A 25,686-nucleotide genomic window follows, 5' to 3' on the forward strand; every position below is an offset into this window, starting at 1 on the left:
GGCGAGCACACTGGCACGGGGGGCAGTTGGGGGTGATCAGGCTGGCAGGGGTGCATTTGGGGGCGAGCAGGCCGGAGGTCGGGGGCAGTTGAGGGTGAGCAGGCCGGCAGGCAGAGTGGTTGGGGCAATCGGGCAGGCAGGCAGGTGAGTGGTTAGGAGCCAGCAGTCCAGGATTGTGAGAGGGATGTCTGACTGCCGGTTTAGGCCCGATCCCTGTAAACCGGCAGGAGGACATCCTTTGAAGGGTCCCAGATTGGAGAGGGTGCAGGCCAGGCTGAGGGACCACCCCCCCACCCCCCGCATGAATTTCGTGCACCGGGCCACTAGTACTACATAATGCCATTAGGGTTTCAGGTTTTAAGGTCAGATGCAGTTTCCTTACTCTCCTATTATATACACGAGAATACTTAAAAATTCATAGTCAAACACAAAAGAAAGACATTCTAAGTAAGTCTAACTCCAACATTATTTTACAACATAACAGTCAAGTCTTTAGGTCAACAAAACTTTAAGGCTTGAAGCTAATTTAACAGATTTTGTTTTGAAGAGATTAGTATCCCCAAATACCTGCTTTGCAGCTTTCTTAGCTTCGTGTTTCCTTTGATTTTTAAGGGCTGTTTTTGATAATGGCTTATCATTTCCTGGTTGTGGTTTCATATTCTGAGGAGGTTCCTCCTCATGCTATAGAAAATGTAAAAGAAAGAATTTTGAAATAGAGTCCATGTTTTAAAAAACATACACAACAAATTACACAATTTGGCTAGTATGGGATAAAGTTATTTAATCAAATTTAAGATTACCAGCAAAGAATATTTCAAAACTCTGATTAGTAGTAGGCACATTCCAACTGTCAGGGTGGATTTAATGAGGTTCTGCCTATTAGTTGATAGATGTATCTTACATAAGAACTGGCAAAATTCAATTTTGTTTAAACAATGGAATTTACTTACTTTAATTTTTTAAAATTGATTTTTACAGAGAAGAAGGGAGGAAGAGAGAGAGAAACATCGATCAGTTACCTCCTGCATGTGCCCTGACCAGGGATTGAACCCACCAACTTTTGGTGTATAGGACGATGCTCCATCCAACTGAGACACCTGGCCAGGGCTGGAATATTTCTGTTTTTGTTTTTTTTTTTTGTATTACTACTGACACATGATCCTTATGAAATTAAATTAGATACCAACAATAACTTCTTCTGGAATCTTTTTGGATCTGACTACTGCAAACAGAAACTCAGTTTCCTCATTTATTTTCTTTGAACTAAGAATTATTTGCTAGATCTTTACTTACAAAATCAGAGATTAAGAGATTAAAAATAAAAGTAAATAGAAAACCTACAACAGACATCAAGAAAACAGATCAAATAGGAAGGAATAAGTGACTGCATAATTATAAATCTAGGATTAACATAATGGTCTATAAAAAACTAAATAACTTGTCAGATTATACAATGAAAATAGTAATTTCCATCACCGGATATTTATATAAACACCTATCAACTACATTCCACAACAGAAAGAGGGTGAATTAAGTATAGGATCGAGGAGCATCTAATGTAGAAGATGGGGCTATAGTAAATAACACTGTATTGTATAACTGAAATTTGCTAAGAGAGAACTGAAATGTTTTCACGCAAAACAAAAAAATTCATCTAACAACTGATTCTATCTACATTGCTATTATCTTAGTTTTAACTGTCTCTTTAGGCTCTATCATACTTGCACATCAAAGGACCAGATCTTCATGAAGTTTTTGAGTACTAGATCTCAGACCTGTGTTGAACTTGAAAGTGCTATCAGGAAATGGGCAGGGCTCAAACATTTAAGATACAGAGGAATAAGTAGGAAACCATAGTGACTTTATCTTAACAGCTGCATTAACTATTTCAGATCATTAAAATTCTGTGCATATAAATTTCCTACTTGGAGCTGCTGAGTACGGGGTGGGGCAAAAGGAGGTTTACAGTTGTGAGTACGTGAAATACAGAATTTATTCCTGTATTATTATTATTTATTGTACTAGAGGCCCAGTGCACAAATTCGTGCACAGGTGGGGTCCCTTGGCCTGGTTGGTGATCAGGGCCACAGGTTGGCCACCAGGGGCAGGGGCAGCGGGAGGTTGGCCAGCTACGGGAGGTTGGCTGTGGGAGTGCACTGACCACCAGGGGGCAGCTCCTGCGTTGAGTGTCTGCCCCCTGTTGGTCAGTGCATGTCATAGCAACCGGTCAACCGGTTGTTTGGTCGCTTAGGCTTTTATATAGAGAGACCAGAAGAAGCCTGGTGCACGAAATTCGTGCATGGGTAGGGTCCCTAAGCCTGGTCGGCAATCAGGGCCAATCTGTGGGGTGACCGGTGGAGTGATCTGGGCCCCTGCTCGCACCTGCCTTGGCCTGGCATCGCCCACTCGCCGGCCCCGCCCCCTGCCATTGCCGCCCATCGCCATCTGTGGGCGAGCAGCAGGGTGATTGGGGCCCCCGCTTGCACCTGCCTTGGCCTGGCACCGCCCGCTCACCTGCTCCACCATCCCGCTGTGGTCCCACTCTTGTCAGGCTCATCAGGGCCGGCAGTGCCTCCACTGCTGCCTGCTGCCAGCGCTGCGTCGTGGTCACCCAACATGTTCTGCGCCGCCCCCTGGTGGTTGGCGCATGTGTAACTCCCGGTCAGTAAAACTCCCGCCCATGGGGACAATTTGCATATTAGCCTTTTATTATATAGGATTATTTTCTTTCTTTAAAAATATATATTTTTTATTTCAGAGATGCTTTCAGAGATGAAGGGGGAGAGAGAAAGAGGGGGTAGGGGAGCGTGAGAGAAACAGAAACATCAATGATGAGAGAGAATCATTGATCAGCTGCCTTCTGCACGTCCCCCCGTGATGGTTGAGCTTGTAACACAGGCTCTAACCAGGAATTGAACCGTGATCTCCTGGTTCACAGGTTGATGCTGAACCACTGAGCCACACCGGCTGGGCTATTATATTATTTTCCATACAGACAACTGTAAAACTACTTTTGCTCCACCCTGTATATATAAACCCACATTTGTAGAACAGAGAAACTTGGAGGATAAGCCTCTGTCACGTCTTTTTTTGTCTCTACTCTGAGTGCAATGGGACTTAAGATATACTAAAATGTGCTGATCATTTGTTTTATACATCTGAATCCTTTCAATAGTGGTCTCTTGTATAGTATCTTGCTTCAGCAGAAAGTTTCTACTCATTTCAAAAGAACTTCAGAAAAGGACAAAGCTGCCTGGCTGGCATGGCTCAGTGGTTTAGCATTGACATATGAACCAGGAGGTCACGGTTCCATTCCCAGTCAGGGCATATGCCCAGGTTGCAGGCTCGATCCCCAGTGTGAGATGTGCAGGACGCGGCTGATCAATGATTCCTTCTCATCATTGATGTTTCTATCTCTCTCTCTCTCCCTCTCCCTTTCTCTCTGAAATCAATAAAAATATTTTTTAAAAAATGACAAAGCAATTAAAAAATGATGCAAGAAGAAAGAATGAGTTACAAATCTCTTCCAAACCATGTAGCCACTGACAGACTTTCAGTTAAGACAAAACAAACAAAAAATCCACACAGCTCCTAAGCACCATGACCTTTTCTGGCTTTAGTTCTATGTGACCACTGTACATATTTCATCCTTACTAATGAAATGTGTTTCTTTGCCCAGCCAGAATAGCTCAGTTGACTGCAGGTTTGATTCTTGGTCAGGGAACATTCCTGGTATTGGGTTTGATCCCCTGTCGGGGCATGTACGAAAGGCAATCCTATATAATAAAAGCCTAATATGCAAATGGTCCCCTTGGGCAGTCGTTCCACTGGGAGTTCGATCTCTCACTATGACGTGCACTGACCACCAGGGGGCGGTGCAGAACATGGCGGGCATCAGCGATGCTCTGCAACCTCTCACCAGCTACCTGGGGGTGGGGGTGACGGGGACAGAGGTGCAGTGAGAATGTGGGGTGTCCACTGAGCTCACTCTCACTCCCCCTGCTACCCTCCCCCGGGACACCAGGGCTCGTGTGCCGGGGAAGTCCTCCCGCTTAGGTGCCAGGCACCTGCGAGGAGCCCACCCTGCACCTGCGCAGCCTCTTCTGGGTGAGCTGGGCCACAGCCGCCAGGGGACCGCAGGGGCCAGTCGGGCTCCCTGTGGTTTCACATAGGAGCTGGTCTGCGAGGCCAGCTTGGAGAGAGCATGCTGCCCACCCGGCTTCCGTGTGGCGCTGCTGGGCGGTCCAGAGGCCCATGCTGTGCCCCGGCCTACAGTGTCCAGCCACGCTCACCGCAACTCCGTGTGGGGGGTGGGAGGCACCCTGACTCAGGTGGAGGGTGGCGCGTGGGGGCCCAGGTGCTGCCCAGGGTCCAGAGGTCAGCTGGGACCTTCCCTTCCATGCCAGATGCTCGTGCTTCAATTGCTGGCCAGGCCTAGGGACCGCACCCGTGCATGAATTCATGCACGGGCACCTCTAGTTGATTGATGTTTCTCTCTCTCTCTTCCTCTCTCTAAGCATGTCCTCAGGTGAGGATTAAAAAGCAATAAATTTTGTTTCTTCAGTTATATCAATTTTTATGTGACTGTTTTGATGAATATATAATAAAAGTGAAGGTGGTTTTTTTTTGAAAGCCAATAAATAGTTCCTTAAGTATAATTTATATAAAAAAGTTTACTTATAAAAAAGTAACTTTTTGCCCTGGCCGGTTTGGCTCAGTGGATGGAGCGTCGAGTTAGCCTGTGGACTAAAGGGTCCCAGGTTTGATTCCGGCCAGGGGCACATGCCTGGGTTGTGGGCTCGATCCCCCGCAGTGGGGGGCAGTCAGTGATTCTCTGTCATCACTAATGTTTCTATCTCTCTCCCTTCCTCTCTGAAATAAAATATATATGTGTGTGTGTGTGTGTGTGTGTATATATATATATATATATATATATACAAATTTTTTTTAAAGTAACTTTTTTCTTCAAGGGGAAAAATCCCAACATTTTTATTTCTGTCTGCTATGTAACCCCCTTCCTTTGTGAAGTTATCAACTAGAATATCTTTGTTTCTAGTAATTTCTTGACAGTATTTTCTTTGCCATTTACCTAATTTCTGTAATTAGATACAAACAAAAATTTCTCATGAGTGGTTACTGACTAAAATGATTTGTTAGGATCACATAATTACCATGTCACATACAAAAGCGAAAGCTTAGTGAAAATCTTAAATGCTAAAAAATTTTGGTTTTAAGAAGTTCTTACCTAGTTTTATCACAATTTTCAAACTATAATTTTTCTATATTAATTTCTCTACCTTCCTCCACCAAAACAAACTAGTTTTATGGATTGGAGAAAAAAAATACACACCAATTCAGAATTTCTTCCTCTTGTGCTATCTGACATGAATTTAGAAAGCAGGATAGGTTGAGGTTATTCCTGTTTTCAATTTAGGTAAGAAAAATCTCAATATACATGGGACAAATTTGATTACAATATACTTTCTTTTTTTGGCCTAATAAAAATATCATAAATAGGGCTTACTTGGTTAAATAAGTTTTTATATATATTTACTAAATAATACAACAAAAAGTTTTCAACAGAACATTTTAAGAAGTTACAGACCACTGCTACATTTTAAGGAGAAGGACAGTGGTTCTTTTGTTTTTGAGAGGGTAAGGAGTGGCACAAGGAAGGCATAGGAATATTTATCCTTTAAAAAAGTATTACTTTCCTGAGTGCTTACTAATGAAGTAGCTGTATAACACCATTTACTTGGAACAGTCCCAGCCTGTTGTATTGTCACCTTTCTAATAGATAATAGAAAGACTTACAGAGCACCTTTATTCTTTAACATCACCACAGAAACTTAATTTACAAATGCCTTCTCCTGAGCTCTGAAATACTCACATTTTAGAGCAGATAAGAATCTGAACAATACTCTGGTCATAACTTTACAACAAAGTTAGGAACTGATGGCCTAAGGACAATACATGTTTTGTTTGAGCAACAGTGTTTCAGAAACAGAAACTTTACATAAACATCCAGACTTGTTTAGTCTTGAAAAATCAAACATTTTGGCAAAGTGGGACTAAAATCTCCTATGGAAACAATGAACTACTGCTGTGTGGTTGCTGTGGCCTTTAAGGAGGGCATGATCTCTTCTAGTCAGCATGGTCTTACACTGTGCAGGCCTTTGAATTTGAGCCCATGGTCTGCAAAGCTGGTATGTTATATACTCAGTTATCTTTCCCAGACATGCAAAATGTGAATTGCTTCAAATTAACTACTCTATCAATCTAATATGAGCTGTTCACCATTTTCAGCAATGGTTTCTCCATGGTTTCTACCCTAGAGTTTATATTCTCATCAGGTACTAAGTAACACAAGCACATGCCTGAGGAAAAAAAGGTCTAGAAAGCTCCACACACTGGAAAACCTTTTCCCACTAAAGTAGTAAACTTGACTTACCAGTTTGGAATTGGTAGTTGGTTTATTTCTTAAAGCTGGGGGTCTGTAAGCTGTTGCAGTTTTAGGTTCTTCACTGGGTACGTCACTTGGAACTGCTTGGTAAGTTATTGTTTTTGCTGGAAATATTCCATCTAAAAATGGCTGCCAAGAAACCTGCCATAATTCCACATTTGATGGCACATCATACTTGTGCAAGATTGAGCCAGTGTAATGCCAAATCTTGTACCCATTATTAACACGTAACCTGGGAGCACATGTAGCTGTTAAAATATGCTCACCATCTGGGCACCAAGCAAAATATGTAGAATCAGAGGCCACTGGTTTAGAAATAAGTTTGTAGTTTTTAACATCCCATACTTCCATCTGTCCCCTCAGATTTCCAAATCCAGCCAGTACTAATATATGCCCATGAGGACTATAGTAGGCTGCGTTACGAGGACCAGTTCCAAAGTCAAACACAGGATCACACTTCAAGTTGAAAATTGTTGCTTTGGCAGGCATAAAACCATAAACAGCACAAAACTCAGTAGAATTCGAATTCCAAATTACATCATAGATGGGGCCACTTTTTGCTGGAAAAATAATATAAAACCCAAATTAGCAATAATTATATGAATATAATATTTATTAGCACTAATTATAATCACATAACACTCAAACATGTCAAACAGTAAAAAAAAAAAACGAAACAAAAAAACCCGAAAATTTCATGGTATGTTAAAATTAAAATATTTTTACATGATATATATAAAAATTAATGTATAATCATAAATTTAAGAATCTCTAATAAACCTTAATTTCTTTTACATTTTGGCAATGTGGGCTCATAGTAGCATAGGTTATTACTACTAGTTATTAACAACTAGTTTTTATTGAACTAGGTAGTAGTATATGCATATAGTAATAAAAATATGAACTATATAAAAAGACACGCCACAAAAATAAACCCCTCTACACTATAGGCAAACCTCTGTTATATTTCTTTTCTTTTTTTTGGTTAATCCTCACCCAACAGTATTTTTTCCATAGATTTTTAGAGAGAGTGGAAGGGAGGAAGGAAGGAGGAAAGAGGGAGAGAGAAGGAAAGAGAGACACATTGGTTGCCTCCCACAGGCACGCTGACATAGCGGGGGATTGAACTTGAACCTGCGTATATGCCCTTGATCAGGAATCTGCATGGGGGATGACACTCTAACCACTGAACTACATCCACCAGGGCCTCTCTGGTATATTTATTGCATACTAGAGGCCTGTTGCATGAAGAGATTCGTGCAATAGGCCTTCCCTTCCCGTGGCTGCTGGCATCAGTTTTCCTCTGGCACCCAGGACCCAGGCCTTTGCTCCGGGGAGCCTTCAGTCTTCACTGCTCCGCCGCTTTGCGCCTACGTATGCAAATTAACCGCCATCTTTGTTGGGTTAATTTGCATACTCTCCTGTTTTGCTGGTTAGCGTAGCGGAGGGATGGTTAATTTACATGTTTGTCCATTATTAGGTAAGACTAGAGGCCTGTTGCACGAAGAGATTCGTGCAATAGGCCTTCCTTTCCCCTGGCTGCTGGCATCGGTTTGCCTCCGGCACCCAGGGCCCAGGCCTTCGCTCTGGCCGAGTTCTGGCCAGAGCCGGCCCCGGAGCTGTGAGGCCTCGCTGCTCCGCCGGCCCCGGGGCCATGAGGCCTCGCTGCTCTGCTGGCCCCGGAAACGTCAGGCCTCGCTGCTCCGCTGGCCCAGAAACGTCAGGCTTCACTCCACTGCTTGGAGCCTACGTATGCAAATTAACCGCCATCTTTGTTGGAGGTTAATTTGCATATCGCGCTAATTAGCCAATGGGAGGCAGAGTGAAGGTAGGGTCAATTACCATGTTTGTCTATTATTAGATAGGATGCTTCCTGAAATTTTTGTTGAAATTTAGCTTCTCTCTCTTAAACACATACAAAAAACCCCAAAGTTCTACCCTCTGCTTCATTTCAATACTCTACCTTGGAGATTTTTTCACATAAGCGTATTATGATCTGCCTCATTCTTTTTCAGCTGTTCCATGTTCCATTACAAATTCTGTGAGTGTTCACAAACACATCTGTAGAAGTGCAACTGCCTGGTCAAAGGGCGCACCCAGTCACTGGATGACATACCACCAAACTGTCCTTTAAAGACGTACTAATTTACACTATGAATAACTTTTGACAATATGGAGTTTTCCCTCACTCTCACTCATGCTCTGTAGTTTCTTATTTTTACTTTTGCCAACCTACTAAGGTGCAAACTGTATTTTGTTTTCTATTTTCGTATAAACTAAGCACCTTTTAAATATATCTATAATAGTAATCTATAATAGTAAAAGGGCAATATGCTAATTAGACCAGAAGTCCTCCAGACGTCCTTCCTTGCAAAGCCGGGGCCCGAGGGAAGCCAGCCTGGGTCCCGGGTGCCTATTGGTGGCCGGAGGAGGGAAGCCTGGGTCCCGGGTGCCGTAGGGAAGCCAGTGCTGGCAACCAGAGGAAGGAAGGCCTACTCTTAAATGAATTTTCATGCGTCAGGCCTCTAGTTTATACATAATTTCATTTCTCTTTCTGTGGACTATTTTTTAATGTTCCATGTCCATTTCTTTCTTCAGTTATTGGTCTTTTATTGCTTTACTTGACACAGAACAATATTCACCTTTTCTCAGACTCATCCCTTGCAATCTAAACAAATTTTCCCCCCAATTTTTATTGTTTGTTTTGCTTAATTTTTGAACTCTTTTCTTCCCTTAATGTAGAAATCTATAACTTTTATATATTTAAATTTATTCCTTTTCCCTCATAACTTCGGTCTTTAGAAAGTCTTTTTCCATTTTTAGAAAAAAAATCACAAATATTTGCTTCTAGTTCTATAGTTTTAGATATAATTTTTTGGCCCAACTGGATTTTTTTTTTTTGATGAAGAGGCAGCATTATTGATTTCTTTTCTTTTTTTTTTTTTAAGAGAGGAAGGAAGAGGGAGAGAGAAACACTGATGTGAGAAATATTCATCAATTGCCTCTGGCAGACCAGGGATGAAACCTACAACCCCACCATGTGCCCTGATCGGAAATTAAACCCGTGACCTTTCGGTGCACAGAAAGAGGCAACACTATTAATGTTTTGTTCCAAATAGCTAGACTGTTGTTCCCATACCACATATTAAAAAATCAGTATTTTCCACCATTGATTCAAATGCTGACTTTCTTACATAGCAGTAGCAATGGAAATGTGCATCTCTTTCTGAATTTGGTTCTGTTTCATTGTTTACCTGTCTACTCACCAGCCAGAACCAAAGGGACTTAATTACAACTGCCTTACATCTTAATATCTAATAGTGTAAGAATCCCCCCATCCTATTATTCTTTTGCAGTTTTCAAAACATTATTGCAAGTTTATTTTTCAGTATCAACTTTAGAATCAGCTTACCTAGTTAAATCTACTGGCATTTTAATTTCTTTTACATCAATTTGGAGAGAAATGACATCTTTATAAAATTCTTAAAGGTCACAGTTTGTTCCTCAGAAGTTTTTTTCCCCATCGGACCTATACTATTTGTTTTTGTTGCTATACATACATGAAATCTTCCCTTCCATTATGTTTAAGTGGCTGTTGTTATATGGTGACTTCATCTATGAGCAGAGATGATTTTGTTTCTTCCTTTTAAAACTGCACACTTGCCCTAGCCGGTTTGGCTCAGTGGATAGAGTGTCGGTCTGTGGACTGAAGGGTCCTGGGTTCTAGTACCAGTCAGGGCACATGCCTGGGTTGCAGGCTCAATCCCCAGTAGGGGGCGTGCAGGAGGCAGCCGATCAATGATTCTCTCTCATCATTGATGTTTCTCTCTCTCCCTCTCCCTTCCTCTCTGAAATCAATAAAAATATATTTAAAAATAATTTAAAAAAATAAATGAAATTGCATACTTGCCTTGGCCGGTTTATTTCAGTGTTTAGGAGCATGGTCTGTGGACCAAAGGGTTTCAGGTTCCATTCCCAGTCAAGGGCATTTCCTGGGCTGCAGGTTCGATCCCTGGCCCTAGTTGAGGTGTGTGCAGGAGGCAACCAATTTTGATGTTTATCTCTCTCTCTCTCTCTCTCTCTCTCTCCCTCTCTCCTGTTTCCCTCCCTCTCTCTCATACACACTCTCTCTAAAAATCAATGGAAAAAAATATCCCTGGGTGAGGATTAAAAACTAAAAATAAATAAGACTGCATATTTTATCTTTTTTAAAAATATATATTTTTGTTGATTTCAGAGAGGTAGAGGGAGAGACAGAAACATCAATGATGAGAAAGAATCATTGATCGTTTGCCTCCTGAATGCCCCCTACTGAGGATGGAGCCCACAACCCAGCATTTGCCCTGAGCAAGAATGGAACTGTAACCTCCTGATTCATAGGTCGAAGCTCAACCACTGAGCCACCAGCTGGGTTACATATGTTATCTTTTGATCAGTTATACTAAGTAGATCTTTCAGAATGTTAACTAAGAGTGGAACGGGGAGTCACCCTTGTTTTGTTTGTGACTTCATCAGAACGTTTTCTTTACATGTTCAATTCAAAATGAAAAAATTAGGGAGTTGCCAGAATTTTAGATCTGTATTATTCTATAGTTAATTTAGTTTAACAAAACAAAGATGAAGTACTAACATTCTTCAGTACTGAAGATGGTGCTAAATTCACTAGATCAACTTACTGTCCTAATAAGTTCAATAAGTCCCCAAAGAGTTACAGCAACTGAATTACCTAACTTAGCAAGTTTCCTACTAAAGAACTATCATAACTAAATTAACTGGGTTATGCCAAAATCAGGTGTGTCTGGAAATGACTTTAAGTTTCTTAATCAAGAGGAATTTTATCATAAAGATTATAAAACATGTTAGTCTTATCACCTGATCAAGAATTTAGATTATATCATCTTTTTTAAAAAACATATATTTTTATTGATTTCAGAGAGAGGAAGGGAGAGGGAGAGACAGATAGAAACATCAATGATGCGAGAGAATCACTGATCAGCCAGCTGCCTTCTGCATGCCCCCCACTGGGGATTAGGGCATGTGAGCTCACCTGGAATAGAACCGTGACCTCCTGGTTCATAGGTCAACGCTCAACCATTGAACCATGCCAGCTGGGCTATGTCATCTTTTTCACTGTCCTAATGTTTTTATCAAAGGAAGATGGCTGAAATACTCACGTAATTGCACCACAGCACTTTCTCCATTTGTTGCAATATAGTGCAGCGTTTGTTCACCGTAGTAGGAAGCTCCTGTCTTGTCAACATCTGTACTAGCTATTACTAACACAGCAGTAGCTATAACAGTGAAAACTTTAATTAGATTTAAAACACAAATTAACCTAATGGTAATAAAAAATATATTAAACAATATAATACAGCCATGTAAAAGTTCATTAAATAAGCTTTGATACATTCTCCTATACACATAGGAATCAAGTCTAAATCAATACTTGATAAACAAAATGAGAGAAAATATATTTATTGTACCTTTTTTATTCCATAGCATTGTAACCTTATCTGCCTTAAAGAAACTTTTATTGGCTAAAGCTGCATGAGGTCCATCAAAGTTGGGGTACTTATATAATCGAACAAATGAAGGTGCACCCTTACTTCCTGGAACGTAAACAGCCACCTATGATACACAGACATGAATAATTTAATTTATGAAGTATATAAACTAAGATGGATATCACTAAAAACTAAAAAAAGAGGTTAATCTTATAATATTCCACATAAACAAACAGAAACATAGCCATTACCTTGTATGGTTGGGGTCCAGGTGATAACACAAAATCATTAATTTTTTGCAAATGCAATTTATTTGCAGTTGTATCTAAAAAAAAGGAAATGGTGTTAGATTGATGAGAGATGCTAATAGTGAATGCTAAATTCTGAATGCATTTTAAAACGTTAGTGTAACTATACACAATAATGATCATTGTAGTCTCATATAGATGAGGCAGAGCAAAATAGTGGAAAAAGCATGGGTGGGAGTAGACAGATTTAACTTGAGTTTCTACTCAGTCACTTATTAGCTGTGTGAGCTTGGGCAAGTAATAAGATTACACACCTAATTCCCAGTGATTGGTTTTTAAGAGCACAGTATCAGGCACATAATAGGTATTTAATAAACATCAGTTCCCTTCTCTTCAACTTCTGAAATAAAGTAGTTTTAGAGCCCATTAGATGGGAAAGATGACTTTTAGACTAATATAAAATGTGGATATAGATATTCTGTAACTAATTACATGACAATAATGATCGCAAGAGTAACAGTGGTGGGAGAGAGAGAGACCAAGATGGCGGCATAGGTAAACACCGCAGACTGCTGCCGCAAACAACCACTTCAAAAATACAACTAAAAGACGGAACGGACATCACCCAGAACCGCAGGAAGGCTGGCTGAGGAGAGACTCTTCAACTAGAAGGAAAAATAACAGCACACCGAGGCTCAGAGGAGGCGCAGTGTGGAAAATACTCAGGTGCGGAGGTGCGCGCGCAAAGCGGGCTGGTGGCTGAGAGCGCGGTTGTCGTTTTCGGTCAGGGGGGAGTCTCAGACTCTGAGCTCCAGATACGGGCGAATCGCTGGGGACTCGGACCCAAACGGGAGAAGCGGGAGTGTCTGGCATCAGTTGGAAGGCAGCTTTCCCTCCGAGGTTTGCAGCGGTTCCGGGGGTTCTGAGAAGCAGAGCCTCTGGGAACGGGACTGAGAGGGGCCATAACCGCTCCCTCCGCCCGCCCGCCCTGTTGAGCCCGCCCCGCCCAAGCCCTGCGCAGAGCCATTTGCCAGATCGCCTCAGGCAAAGGCTAGATTAGCACCTCCCCAGAGGACAGAAGTTTTCCGCGGCAGACACAGCTGATTCACACAGCCAGTCGGCCTGGTGGTCAAATCCCTCTAGTATTAACTACAACAATCAAGGCTCAACTAGAACAAGACTGCGCACAAAGACCACTAGGGGGTGCACCAAGAAAGCATAAAAAATGCGGAGACAAAAAAACATGACAGAAATGGAGGATATAGAGCTAAAAAACGCAATTTTGAGGGCTTGCAATAAACTTCTGGAGAGCCTCACGAAAACTAATGAGACCCTCGATGCTATGATAAAGAAACTAGAAATTAAGCATACACGCTCTGAAATAAAGAATATTACACCCAATAGCAGACCAGAGGAGCGCAAGAATCAAGCCAAAGATTTGAAATGCGAAGAAGCAAAAAACACCCAACCGGAAAAGCAAAATGAAAAAAGAATCCGAAAATACGAAGATAGTGTAAGGAGCCTCTGGGACAGCTTCAAGCGTACCAACATCAGAATAATAGGGGTGCCAGAAGATGAGAGACAGCAAGATATTGAAAACCTATTTGAAGAAATAATGGCAGAAAACTTCCCCCACCTGGTGAAAGAAATGGACTTACAGGTCCAAGAAGCGCAGAGAACCCCAAACAAAAGGAATCCAAAGAGGACCACACCAAGACACATCATAATTAAAATGCCAAGAGCAAAAGACAAAGAGAGAATCTTAAAAGCAGCAAGAGAAAGAGACTCAATTACCTACAAGGGAATACCCATACGACTGTCAGCTGATTTCTCAACAGAAACTTGGCAGGCCAGAAGGGAATGGCAAGAAATATTCAAAGTGCTGAATACCAAGAACCTACAACCAAGAATACTTTATCCAGCAAAGCTATCATTCAGAATTGAAGGTCAGATAAAGAGCTTCACAGATAAGGAAAAGCTAAAGGAGTTCATCACCACTAAACCAGTATTATACGAAATGCTGAAAGGTATCCTTTAAGAAGAGGAAGAAGAAAAAGGTAAAGATACAAATTGTGAACAACAAACATGCATCTATCAACAAGTGAATCTAAGAATCAAGTGAATAAATAATCTGATGTACAGAATGAACTGGTGATTATAATGAATCAGGGACATAAAAAAAAAGAGTAACAGTGGTGAACATTTTTTTGAGTTCTAACTCTGTGCCAGGCAGTCAGAACCCATGTTATGAAAAATACTACTTCCCTAGTTAATGGGATTAAGAGCTGTTATTCTTCCTTTGTTCAAATTCAGAGATCAACAGCTCTTCAAAAGTAGCACACCAAACTGCCAAATTGCAGCGCCCTTCTTTTGGCATGCTCACAAAGAGGCAGGCAAGTGAACCCAAAATCAGTGGGGGCTAGAATGAGCCTCAAAAGCAAGATAATGAAGTGTACAGCTATAAAGATTAAGTGAATAGTGCCACCTTTGGTATATGTTAACGGAGTTACCAATTCCTACTCTACTGTAATATACTCAAAAGTGTACAGTCACTAATGGGATACCCTAAGGACAAAAGGAATTGCAAAACTTTTTCTTTAAATCATTTTCAGTAATCATGTTATTGGTATTACTGTTCGTATTGCTATTCTAAGAATATTATGTGGTTCGTGTGAAATAAAGCAAATGAAATTCCAGAGAACCAGGATTCCTGGTGTTGGCAAAAGGCAATACAGATATAAGATATAAAAAAAAAAAAAAAAGAAAGAAAAAGGCCTAAAAACAATAATCAACAAAATAGTAATACGAAACCCCACACACCCATATTGTGGTCTCTAAATACCATTTTCCACTAAAAGAAACCAGAGTATTTCAAAGAAATGACTGATTCTAGGTATACAGCAGGAAATAATAAACACAGTAGTCTCAGAACAGCTTGTCTTACTATATAGCAAAATAGTCATTAAGGACTAATTGACCAATCATGGGATAATCTGAGCCATCAATAAGAATAATAATTGCAATGGACTGAAACACATTTTTAAATTTCTAGTTCACAAAGATGGGGGGGAGGGGGAATAGGGGAACAATTGGTTGCAATGAAGATTGCCAGAGAAAGAACTCATTCTTTCAAAAGTGATAAAAGGAAAGAATATTGATCCTGCCTTTCCTATATATATATATGGTACTACTAGGCAACCAAATAGTAGATGAGAAAATTTCTCTTTATAGAAGTAGTACAGCTAATATGAGAGAGGAGGAGGATAATCAGAATATCACCAATTCGCAACCACTCATGAAATAATGGATCTAGGCACTGAACGTTAATGTCAGTTAACCCTACAAAATTAAAGACAGTAAGACAGTATGTGCTTCTTGATAAAATAATTCAATACTGTCTTATGATGTAATCTTACCCTAATGTCCCCCAGAAAAGATGCTAAAATTGACCAACTCTGGATCCAAATGAGTTACTAATAAGGGACAGATGAACAAGTTAAATTATAGGATGGGATACAATTTAAACTATGAGAAAATATATAGGACAAGTAAGCTTGTTTAAGTAATAAACTGCAAGAGGGAAAAAAAGAGATGGAGAGGGAACCTGTAGCTTAAAAGAAACTTACAAGATACATCAGTTAATTGCAATGTGCAAAATCTTATTTGGATTATAAGTTTTAAAATAACTGTAACATTTTGATTATTAGAAATTTAACACTGAATAGATAATGGTCTTTTGGCTAAGTTATAAAAAATTTAAGAGTCCTAATCTTCTGAGATACATACTGAAATGCTTATAGGTAAAATTATATGACCTCTAGGATTTGCTGTAGCAGAGTAAGAGGAATGGAAGATGGACAGAGGGATAAGATAGGATTGGCAATGAGTTTATGGTTATTGGGACTAGGTGTCTAATTTATGTTTCAAATTCTACACAATAAAACATTCATTTGTATCACAGAATTTCAATAGCAAATAAATACAGAAAGAGACATTTAAAATGTCTTGGTTTAATAGAAATTTAGGGAATAAGAAGTTATTATAAAAGAAAATTTTTGTGTTATAAAATTTCACTAGTGTTTATAAGTTATTCAAATGAATTACTATAGTAATTTTAATATATTTATGTTTACATATAGTATGTATATAAATATACAGCAATGTATTAATATTAATATGTTAACAGTATTTTAGAGAACTCTATGATACATATAAAGCAATAAAAACTATATACATTTATAGTAAATAACAAAATTATTTCATAAATCTTTCCATACTGAAATTGTTATTTTCAAAGAAATGAACTTCATTGTTAACATTTCGGGCACAAATAGTTTCATCTTCTGACCAGGATGGACACCTACATTGAAAAGAAAATATAAAAAACATTTAAACAGAATGTAATACCACATGTTAACATGTTAAAATTTGTGATATTGCTTACTATTTAAGGAAAAATACTTATAATATGATGTTAAGTCAGTTACTAATAGTTTTAGTCAGTATATATAATAGACAAAATACTAAACAAAAGAAAGATCAAGTGTTTATTACATTCCTATGTACAAATTTCTTTTTTTTTTTTTTTTAAATATATTTTATTGATTTTTTACAGAGAGGAAGGGAGAGAGATAGAGAGTTAGAAACATCGATGAGAGAGAAACATCGATCAGCCGCCTCCTGCACACCTCCCACTGGGGATGCGCCCGCAACCAAGGTACATGCCCTTGACCGGAATCGAACCTGGGACCCCTCAGTCCACAGGCCGACGCTCTATCCACTGAGCCAAACCGGTTACGGCCAAATTTCTTAATAGATCTAGATTTTGGTCTGAGAAGTCATTTTCTAAACCAATACCAAAGAAACAAGTATTATACAATGAAGATATTTAAAATATTTTGTAAATAATAGTAAGTATTCTAAAACATTTACTTACCAATTTTGCATCTTTTTCTGGATGAAAGCCTTCAAACATGTCCCAGTTTTCACATCATAAAGTTGCAGGTTGGGAACTCCAGCTGTGCCATCTTTAGAAGCTGAAGTAGAAATAACATTTTTTTTTATAGTAATTGTCTCCTAACACTAGTAAAAAAGATGTCATTTTTAGAAACAATTTGAACAAAGTTACACAGATCAAGTAAGAGAGTTGCTTTAAATCAACTTTCCCCACTATTTTTAATTATGGATTTACTCACCCATTCCTAAAGCCATACAATATGATAGCTGAGAATACTTAAAAGAGATTTCTTGTTTAGTGAGGTTTACTGTTAAGTAAATTAAATTGTCTTATATAAAAGCTTGTATCTCTAAGTCACACACTGAGTTATATGACTCATGATTTTTAATTTCCCTTTTATTTACTTGGAAAAAGAAGATTCATTAGAGTCCCTGCCTCTTCGAAGAACACACCCAAGAGGTTTACAATCCAACAAGGAGCTATAATAATATTTTGCTTAATATCCACATAAATTAGAACACATTTCTCTTATTTACTTATTTTAATTAATTAATTTTTTATATATTTTTATTGATTTCAGAGAGAAGGGAGAGGGAGAGATAGAAACATCAATGATGAGAGAGACTCATTGACTGGATGCCTCCTGCACATGCCCCACTGGGGATCCAGCCTGCAACCTGGTTCATTGTTGATGCTCAACCACTGAGCAACACAGGCCAGCTAAAATAAACATTTTAAATAATCATTATAAATGAAAGAGGAAGTAGAGTAGATTCAACATCTAAGAAATGTGTATGGTATGACAAAGAACAGGTAATGGTGTGCCATTGTCTAACACTTTTAGAGATATAATATGTTACATAAACATTTTATATAGCTGTGCTTCATAGATAAGTAATAAAATACTGGGAATTGGTATCGGGGTTTATTTTAAGAAACATGTTTTAGATTCAGATACACATTATTTAAGAAGTTAGTAAGATGATGATAACAAAATACTTACACAGTGTCTGGCACGTGAGTACTCAAAGTTATCTACTTAGAAAAAGAAACATGGCCTAGCCGGCGTAGCTTAATGGTTGAGCATCAACTTATGAACCAGGAGAGGTCAGGGTTTGATTCCTGGTCAGGGCACATGCGTGTCTGATCCCCAGTGGGAGGCGTGCAGGAGGTAGAAGATCAATGATTCTCACTCATCATTGATGTTTCTATCTCTCTCTGAAATCAATAAAAACATTTTTTTTAAATGCTTTTATTTATAAGGTTATTATTATTCTTAATTTTTGAGATCTTCTCTATCCAGTGTTATTTACTTTATAAAATTTCCCTTGGCTTTTTCTTTTGCTCTATTTCATGATGGATCTTTTCATTAACCTACTATGCAATTATTTAAAGTACATTATATTTGGGGAATACAAGATTCACTGTTGATTAAAAATATTTACACACTATTTACTATCATAAAGACTAATTACTTTCTTATAAGTTATAAATTCTCATTTTTTCCCACTGAATTGAATTGGGCCTGTTAGAATATTTTTATAATTGGAAAATACTTACTAGTGTAAGGTTGCCACGTTGCCAGGACAGTGTTTTTTGGTGAGAATTCAAGGCAAACTGTCTTAGGGAGATCGAAGGAGTGCAGTAGTCCCTTGTTAGTGACACTGATAATATTTATTCTGGTTTCAAAAGAAATTACTTCAGCAACAAAATACTGTTTCACAATAGCCAGCACTAACAAAAACATTTAACTCTTTCAAATATAGATCACTCTATCTATTTTTCATAAAATCAATTTTCAGTTAGTTCTAGAAAATATCCAATAAACACCTTAACTAAAAAAAATACACATTTTACCAAAAGGCCCCTATATAAGGCTGGTGTTTCGAAATTACATGCAATTAATAGAAAGATACAATCACAACAGGATTTTAATTGAACAGAGCTACCTAAGACAAGATGAGATGTATCAAACCAAAGAGAAAACAGAGATGCTAAAACAAAAGCATATTTTATTTAATTTTTAATTTTTATTTTTGGCTTAACTAACAGTTATTTATTTCTTAAAGTTCTGGAGGCTAAGAAGTCCATGATCAAGATGCTGGAAGCTTAGGTTTCTGGTGAGAGCCCTCTTTTTGACTTGTAGAAAGCTGCCTTCTTTTTTAGTTCTCACATTGCACAGAAAAAGTATGTTTTAAATATGTTTTTATTGATTTTTAGTGAAAGAGGAAGAGGGATAGAGAGATAGAAACATTGATGAGAGAAAAACATCGATCAGCTGCTTCCTGCATCCACCCCCACATCCCCCCCACCCCACCTCCACCTACTAGGGATCGAGCCTCCAACCTAGGTATGTGCCCTACCCGGGAACTGAACCAGTGACCTCTTGGTTTATGGGTTGCTCAACCACTGAGCCACACTGGCTGAGCAGAAAAAGTATAAACTGAGTATCCCCTGAGGAAATCAGCAAAGAGACTTTGGATGCTTATTAAAATTTTAGAAGCAGTCTTGAAAAGATAGACTGTAAGAGTTATTTTGGTATGATAATGATAAATATTAGAATAATTGTACCAGATTCCATTTTCTTTGATGCTTCCTATGTACCCTGTTCTAGTCTAATCACTTTATGCACATTTTCTCATTTCATCCTCACAACACCTTATAAAATAGGTATTATCATCTCAATTTTACAAATGGTAAAACTGATTTGATGAAAAATTAAGTGATTTGATGATTTGCCCAAGATCATACTACTGATAAATGCCAGAGTTAACCTTTAAAACCAGCTTAGTGACTTGCTATTATGTATTCTTTGGGGTTAAAAAAAGAGAGAGATATAATCCATTTTATTCCAGAAATTCCTTAAAGTTACTTTGTTCTATTCAAGTTTGAGGACACTGGATCAGGATAAGCAGAAATTGGTAAGAATGCAAGATTACTGCATATTGTTTTAACACACGAGATTTTTTACAACTTACTGTGAATTTCATATTTTAGAATTACATAAAGCTTTCTTTTTTGTAGTTGATAACCTTGAATAGTTATTCTTAGAATGTTTAATGAAGGGTGTTTATTTTGAAATTTTTTTAAAAAATCACATATTTAAGGAAAAATCACCTAGAGTTTCTGACTTAGTTAACCATGAATTCAGCAAAGACCACATACACTACATGTTTTTCCTGCCCCAGGGACATGATATGTCTTTGAGCCACAGCACTTAAGGAAATAAATGCTAGAACCAGGTACAGAAAATATCTATTAAAAAGATGGACATATATGGGGACATATTAAAAAAATTCAGAGTTGATGCCTGGCTGGTGTGGTTTCTCCCTTCCTTTCTGAAATCAATAAAAATATTTTTTTAAATATTTTTAAATAATAAAAAATATTCAGAGTTGAACCCAAGAGAAAGCCAAGTGGAGATGTGAAATAGATAAAATAATTATAATAACTACCAAGGTAAAAACAGATTACTCAATAAACTCTAAGCTAACAGGATAGGGTTACCACAAAAAGATAACAGACAATGAAAAGAAGTATGGTAGGTCCCATTAGACAGTAAATTTCTATGAATTCATTACTCAAATAGCATAAATTAAAATATTAAAAAAAATAAAAGCCAAATGCCCACAACAGGTTCACCAAAATATAAATAAAAAAAATAAGTAATAAGAAAATCTTGACAGTACATTTTTCATTAAGGCTGAGATTGAGATTGTCAACATTGTGGATAAGACTCAACATGATTATATACTTAATAATTTGATAGTAGTTTATTGGTTGGATTTAATAACTTAAAAAATAAAAAAACTGATTTAATATTTTTAATAATAAAAGGTTAAAAATATTTAACTGCCCTGACTGGTTTGGCTCAGTGGATAGAGCATCAGCCTGCGGACTGAAGGGTCCCAGGTTCAATTCCAGTCAAGGGCATGTACCTTGGTTGTGGGAGCATCCCCAGTAGGGGGTGTGCAGGAGACAGCTGATCGATGTTTCTCTCTCATCGATGCTTCTAACTCTCTATCCCTCTCCCTTCCTCTCTGTAAAAAATCAATAAAAATATATTTTTTTAAAAAAGTGAATCAACTAATGTAGTACAATCTTTTTAGCATTAATTTTTTAAAATCATGTGTTTAATCCAATGTGACCTGATAGTTGAAAGACTTCAGAATATAATACCACTGTGTAAAAATCATTTAAAATGTGCTTTTGGGACTAATGTATGTATTTTCCCCCTTAAAAAAAAAACCCCTAAGATATTATATCTGGCCCTAGCTGGCTTGGCTCAGTGGATAGAGCATCAGCCTACGGACTGAAGGGTCCCAAGTTCGATTCCAGCCAAGGGCACATGCCTGGGTTTCGGGCTCGATTCCCACTAGGGGGGGTGCAGGAGGCAGCCAATCAATGATTCTCTCTCATCACTGATGTTTCTATCTCTCTCTCTTTCTCCCTTCCTCTCTAAAATCAATAAAGAAATTTAAAAAAGATATTATATCTGGTTAAAAACAACAACAAAATAACTTTAAACCGAGCAACAAATATTTGGGCATCTTTTTGATTCTGTTAACTGACATATTATACTGATTATGGAAAAATTCAAAAGGACTGGTTTTCTTAGTAAAATATGAGCATTTAATCAAAATACTTTTTTTTGCAAGATCAATTTTATAATCTGATTATTTTATGTAATATAGACTGTACTAAACATACTTTCAATTACTTTATGTATATTAATATAGACTATACTAAACATTTTTGAATGCCTTACAAATCCTATATAATAAGAGGCTAATATGCAAATTGTCCCCTTTACCTGGAGTTCGACCAGGGGGCGGGGCTGGCTGGCCAACCGCCCATGGCCTTTCCCCCTGGCCAGTCCCGCCCCTGATCGGCCTCCCCCACCCCAATCGAGGAGGGTCAGCCAGACCCCACCCGTGCACGAATTCGTGCAACAGGCTTCTAGTACTTGAACAAGCAAGAATTATTTTCTAAGTGTTACTGTGGAACTTAAAAAACCCAATAACCGAAAGCACTATTTAAAACAACCTCTCAGGTTATTCAGCATTAAATTAACTACCCTTTCTCATATGTTACTTTTAAATTCTAAGTAATTAGATAACTCAAATGAATCAGGCATGTAAGTATAAACTAACAACTTTGGAGGTAGGCCATGGAAATTATGTTGGAGATAATACCTAACTGCATCATGACATCAAAAGATGGACTTTATTAATGACACCCAAATACATATTACTCAAATAATGCTGGTTATGTTTCACATTCATGACACATACATAAAATTTTATGTAAATGAACACTAACTTCTCTCCGTTGGCCCAGGCAAACAAGGTCCCATCCTTACTAAAGGCATAGACTTTGCAATTTTTCCCAGATTCCCTGAAAAGGACAATAAAAAAAGTTTAAATTAATAAGCATTAATACTTAAAAAAACAACTGATTAAAAATTCACAATCTTACTACTAATTTAATAACTAAGAACTTATATAAATTTTAGAAAATAATTCTAAAATGCTTTTGTCTACCAAAATACTTTATCTCTTAAAATGCAGCTTCAAGAAACACTAAAGTAAGCTGGAAATTTATTTTATACCAACTGGTCAATATTAGGGGGGGGGGGGGGGGGGGGAGCTGTTTAGGGTGAATATCTAGTTTGTGTGACAACCCTAAAATGTAAATGAATGTGGAAGTTACCAGCTATCAGCCCTGAAACTGAGAGGGCAAAGGATTTCAAAAGGGAGACTTTGTGAAGAATGTCCCAGACCACTTGCATAAAAAACAATGGTGAATAGAATATCCTCAAGTGGCTAAGAAGTTCCCCTGGATTTATCATATGTAGAGACAGAAAGTATAACATGAGGATCTTCACATTTAATAAATGCAGATGCAGGATTCTGTAGAAAACACTGACTTTTGGCAATATTCTACCAAATGGTTAAAACTCTAAGTACTGTATCTCTCAACTGGAGGTGGCTACTATGATTTCCCAGTGATAGTGAGGATCCAAACAGAAAGTGTATGTGTTTACATGTTGATGTCCATTTTTAGTCACAACATTAGATCAGTACTTCATGGCTAATAAATATTTGAATTATTAAACAACAGTGCATTGAGAACTAACCACTACACCCCTTTTAAACAGGTTATTATCTTTGCATTAATTCATCTGAACATGACATTTGTGTTTCTGCAATCACACAGTAATGGCAGCTTATACTCATTTTGTGGTTACCAAAATATTATTTTTTATCTCTTACAGCTATGACCAAGATGTCCTTCATCCTATATTGTGAAAATCATTTCTGAATCTTAAGGCAGAACTTTACAATTATCATAGTCAATTCCACTCAGGTTTGGGTCTATTATTCTAGCCTACAGAGATGTATTTACATCTTGATTTTTCTCTTTTAAGACACTAGTTATTCCTTACAGCTTAATGGAATGTATGAAGTATAAAACATCATCCTGCCCTAACCGGTTTGGCTCACTGGATAGAGCATCGGCCTGCGGACTGAAGGGTCCCCAGGTTCGATTCCAGTCAAGGGCATGTACCTTGGTTGCGGGCACATCCCCAGTAGGGGGCGTGCAGGAGGCAGCTGATCGATGTTTCTCTCTCATCGATGTTTCCAACTCTCTATCCCTCTCCCTCCCTCTCTGTAAAAAATCAATAAAATATATTTAAAAAACAAACAAAAAAAAACCCCATCATCCTAAGCTATCATTTAAATTAAGTATTAAGAATGCTGCCCTGACTGGTTTGGCTCAGTGGATAGAGCTTCGGCCTGCGGACCAAAGGGTCCCGGGTTCGATTCCAGTCAAGGGCATGTACCTTGGTTGCGGGCATATCCCCAGTGGGGGGTGTGCAGAAGGCAGCTGATCGATGTTCCTCTCTCATCGATGTTTCTAACTCTCTATCCCTCTCCCTTCCTTGCTGAAAAAATCAATAAAAAATATTAAATAATAAAAAAAAAAAGAATGCTGAATGAGCTCTTAAGATCCTGTGGCTCACCAATAGTCCTTCCCTCAAACTAAAATCAACTCATTTATCAGCTGATTTCATAGCTCTTAACCAAAAACACGCTGTCATTATCATCATATAACCCAAAAAACTGTGTCAACCTAGCGGGTTTGGCTCAGTGCATAGAACATTGGCCCGCAGACCCAGTCCCAGATTAAATTCCAGTCAAGGGCACATACCTCGGTTGCACGCTTGATCCCTGGCCCCGGTCAAGGGGCATTCAGGAGGTAACCAATTGATGAGTCTCTCTCACACTGATGTTTCTCTCTCTCTGTCTCTCCTCCCTCCCTTGCACTCTCTAAAATTCAATGGAAAAAATATCCTTGGATGATGACTAACAACAACAACAACAACAACAACAACAACAAAAGACTATCATTTCTCAGATACTTTGCCAAAATCATGATCATAGTTTTATTCTGATGTGTCTGGAAATTCTACTCAGAAAGGAAATGAGTTAAACTTAAAACAATTTGTTCTTGCCCTAGCCCAGTGGTCGGCAAACTGCGGCTCACGAGCCACATGCGGCTCTTTGGCCCCTTGAGTGTGGCCACGAAGTTTCAATCTCACTGAACGTGCGCGCCCGCACGTGATATTTTGTGGAAGAGCCACACCCAAGGGGCCACAGTTTGCCGACCACTGCCCTAGCCGGTTTGGCTCAGTGGATAGAGCGTCAGCCTGGAAAATGAAAGGTCCCAGGTTCGATTCCGGTCAACGGCATATGCCCGGGTTGTGGGCTCGATCCCCAGTGGGGGACTTGCAGGAGGCAGCCGATCCATGATTCTCTCTCATCATTGATGTTTCTATCTCTCTCTCCCTCTTCCTTCCTCTCAGAAATCAATAAAAATATATTTTAAAAAAAATTAAAGTCATCAAAAAAAACACCAATTTGTTCTTAGCAAGCTCTTTTTGATTCTAATAATCAGCCCTTTATATCATGATTATAAACTGTCCTTTTAATAACTTATTCTAGAATAGTGTTTAAGGTTCAAAGCAAGCTTACTAGATTACAGAATCCAGAATTTAATTCTTTTTTTCAATCTTGGCAATTGGGCAATTTTGTCTATTTCCATCTGATATAATCATTTACTTATTTTTAATATATTTTTACTGATTTCAGAGAGGAAGGGTGAGGGAGAGAGAAATATCAATGATAAGAGAGAATCATTGAGTGGCTGCCTCCTGCACTCCCCCTACTGGGGATTGAGCCCACAACCCGGGCATGTGCCCTTGACCAGAATCAAACCCCAGACCCTTCAGTCCACAGGCCAATGCTCTCTCCACTGAGCCAAACTCGCTAGGGCCTTCTAGTATAATCTTTTAAATGAAAAACAAAATATACATACCAAAAAAAAAGAAAGAGTATGATAACCCACCAATGTACTTATCACCAAGCTTAAATAATTAACTCATGGCCAATTTTATTGAATTTACTCCCTACCTTTATATTTAATGCCAGAATATATTTTTTAATTTAA

General features: G+C 38.4%; 1 protein-coding gene across 5 annotated transcripts in view; it reads right to left on the reverse strand.

The window, feature by feature from the left end:
• Positions 1–25,686, reverse strand: part of EIF2A (eukaryotic translation initiation factor 2A, 65kDa) — a 60,142-nt gene that overhangs the window by 9,500 nt on the left and 24,956 nt on the right. For 2 of the 5 annotated variants that reach the window (XM_005863470.2, XM_005863469.2), the window contains 8 exons: positions 22,495–22,569; positions 17,152–17,251; positions 16,493–16,575; positions 12,219–12,292; positions 11,947–12,091; positions 11,638–11,754; positions 6,452–7,023; positions 568–681 (listed from right to left, as the gene is read on the reverse strand). In XM_005863470.2, the coding sequence (XP_005863532.1) occupies positions 568–681; positions 6,452–7,023; positions 11,638–11,754; positions 11,947–12,091; positions 12,219–12,292; positions 16,493–16,575; positions 17,152–17,251; positions 22,495–22,569 (1,280 nt within the window). Of the gene's footprint in view, positions 1–567; positions 682–6,451; positions 7,024–11,637; positions 11,755–11,946; positions 12,092–12,218; positions 12,293–16,492; positions 16,576–17,151; positions 17,252–18,732; positions 18,852–22,494; positions 22,570–25,686 lie in introns of all 5 variants that reach the window. The other 3 variants (XM_005863468.2, XM_014537438.1, XM_014537439.1) reach the window with 3 other exon arrangements.

Source organism: Myotis brandtii, unplaced genomic scaffold (assembly GCF_000412655.1).
Source record: "Myotis brandtii unplaced genomic scaffold, ASM41265v1 scaffold179, whole genome shotgun sequence".
Lineage (NCBI taxonomy): Eukaryota > Metazoa > Chordata > Mammalia > Chiroptera > Vespertilionidae > Myotis > Myotis brandtii.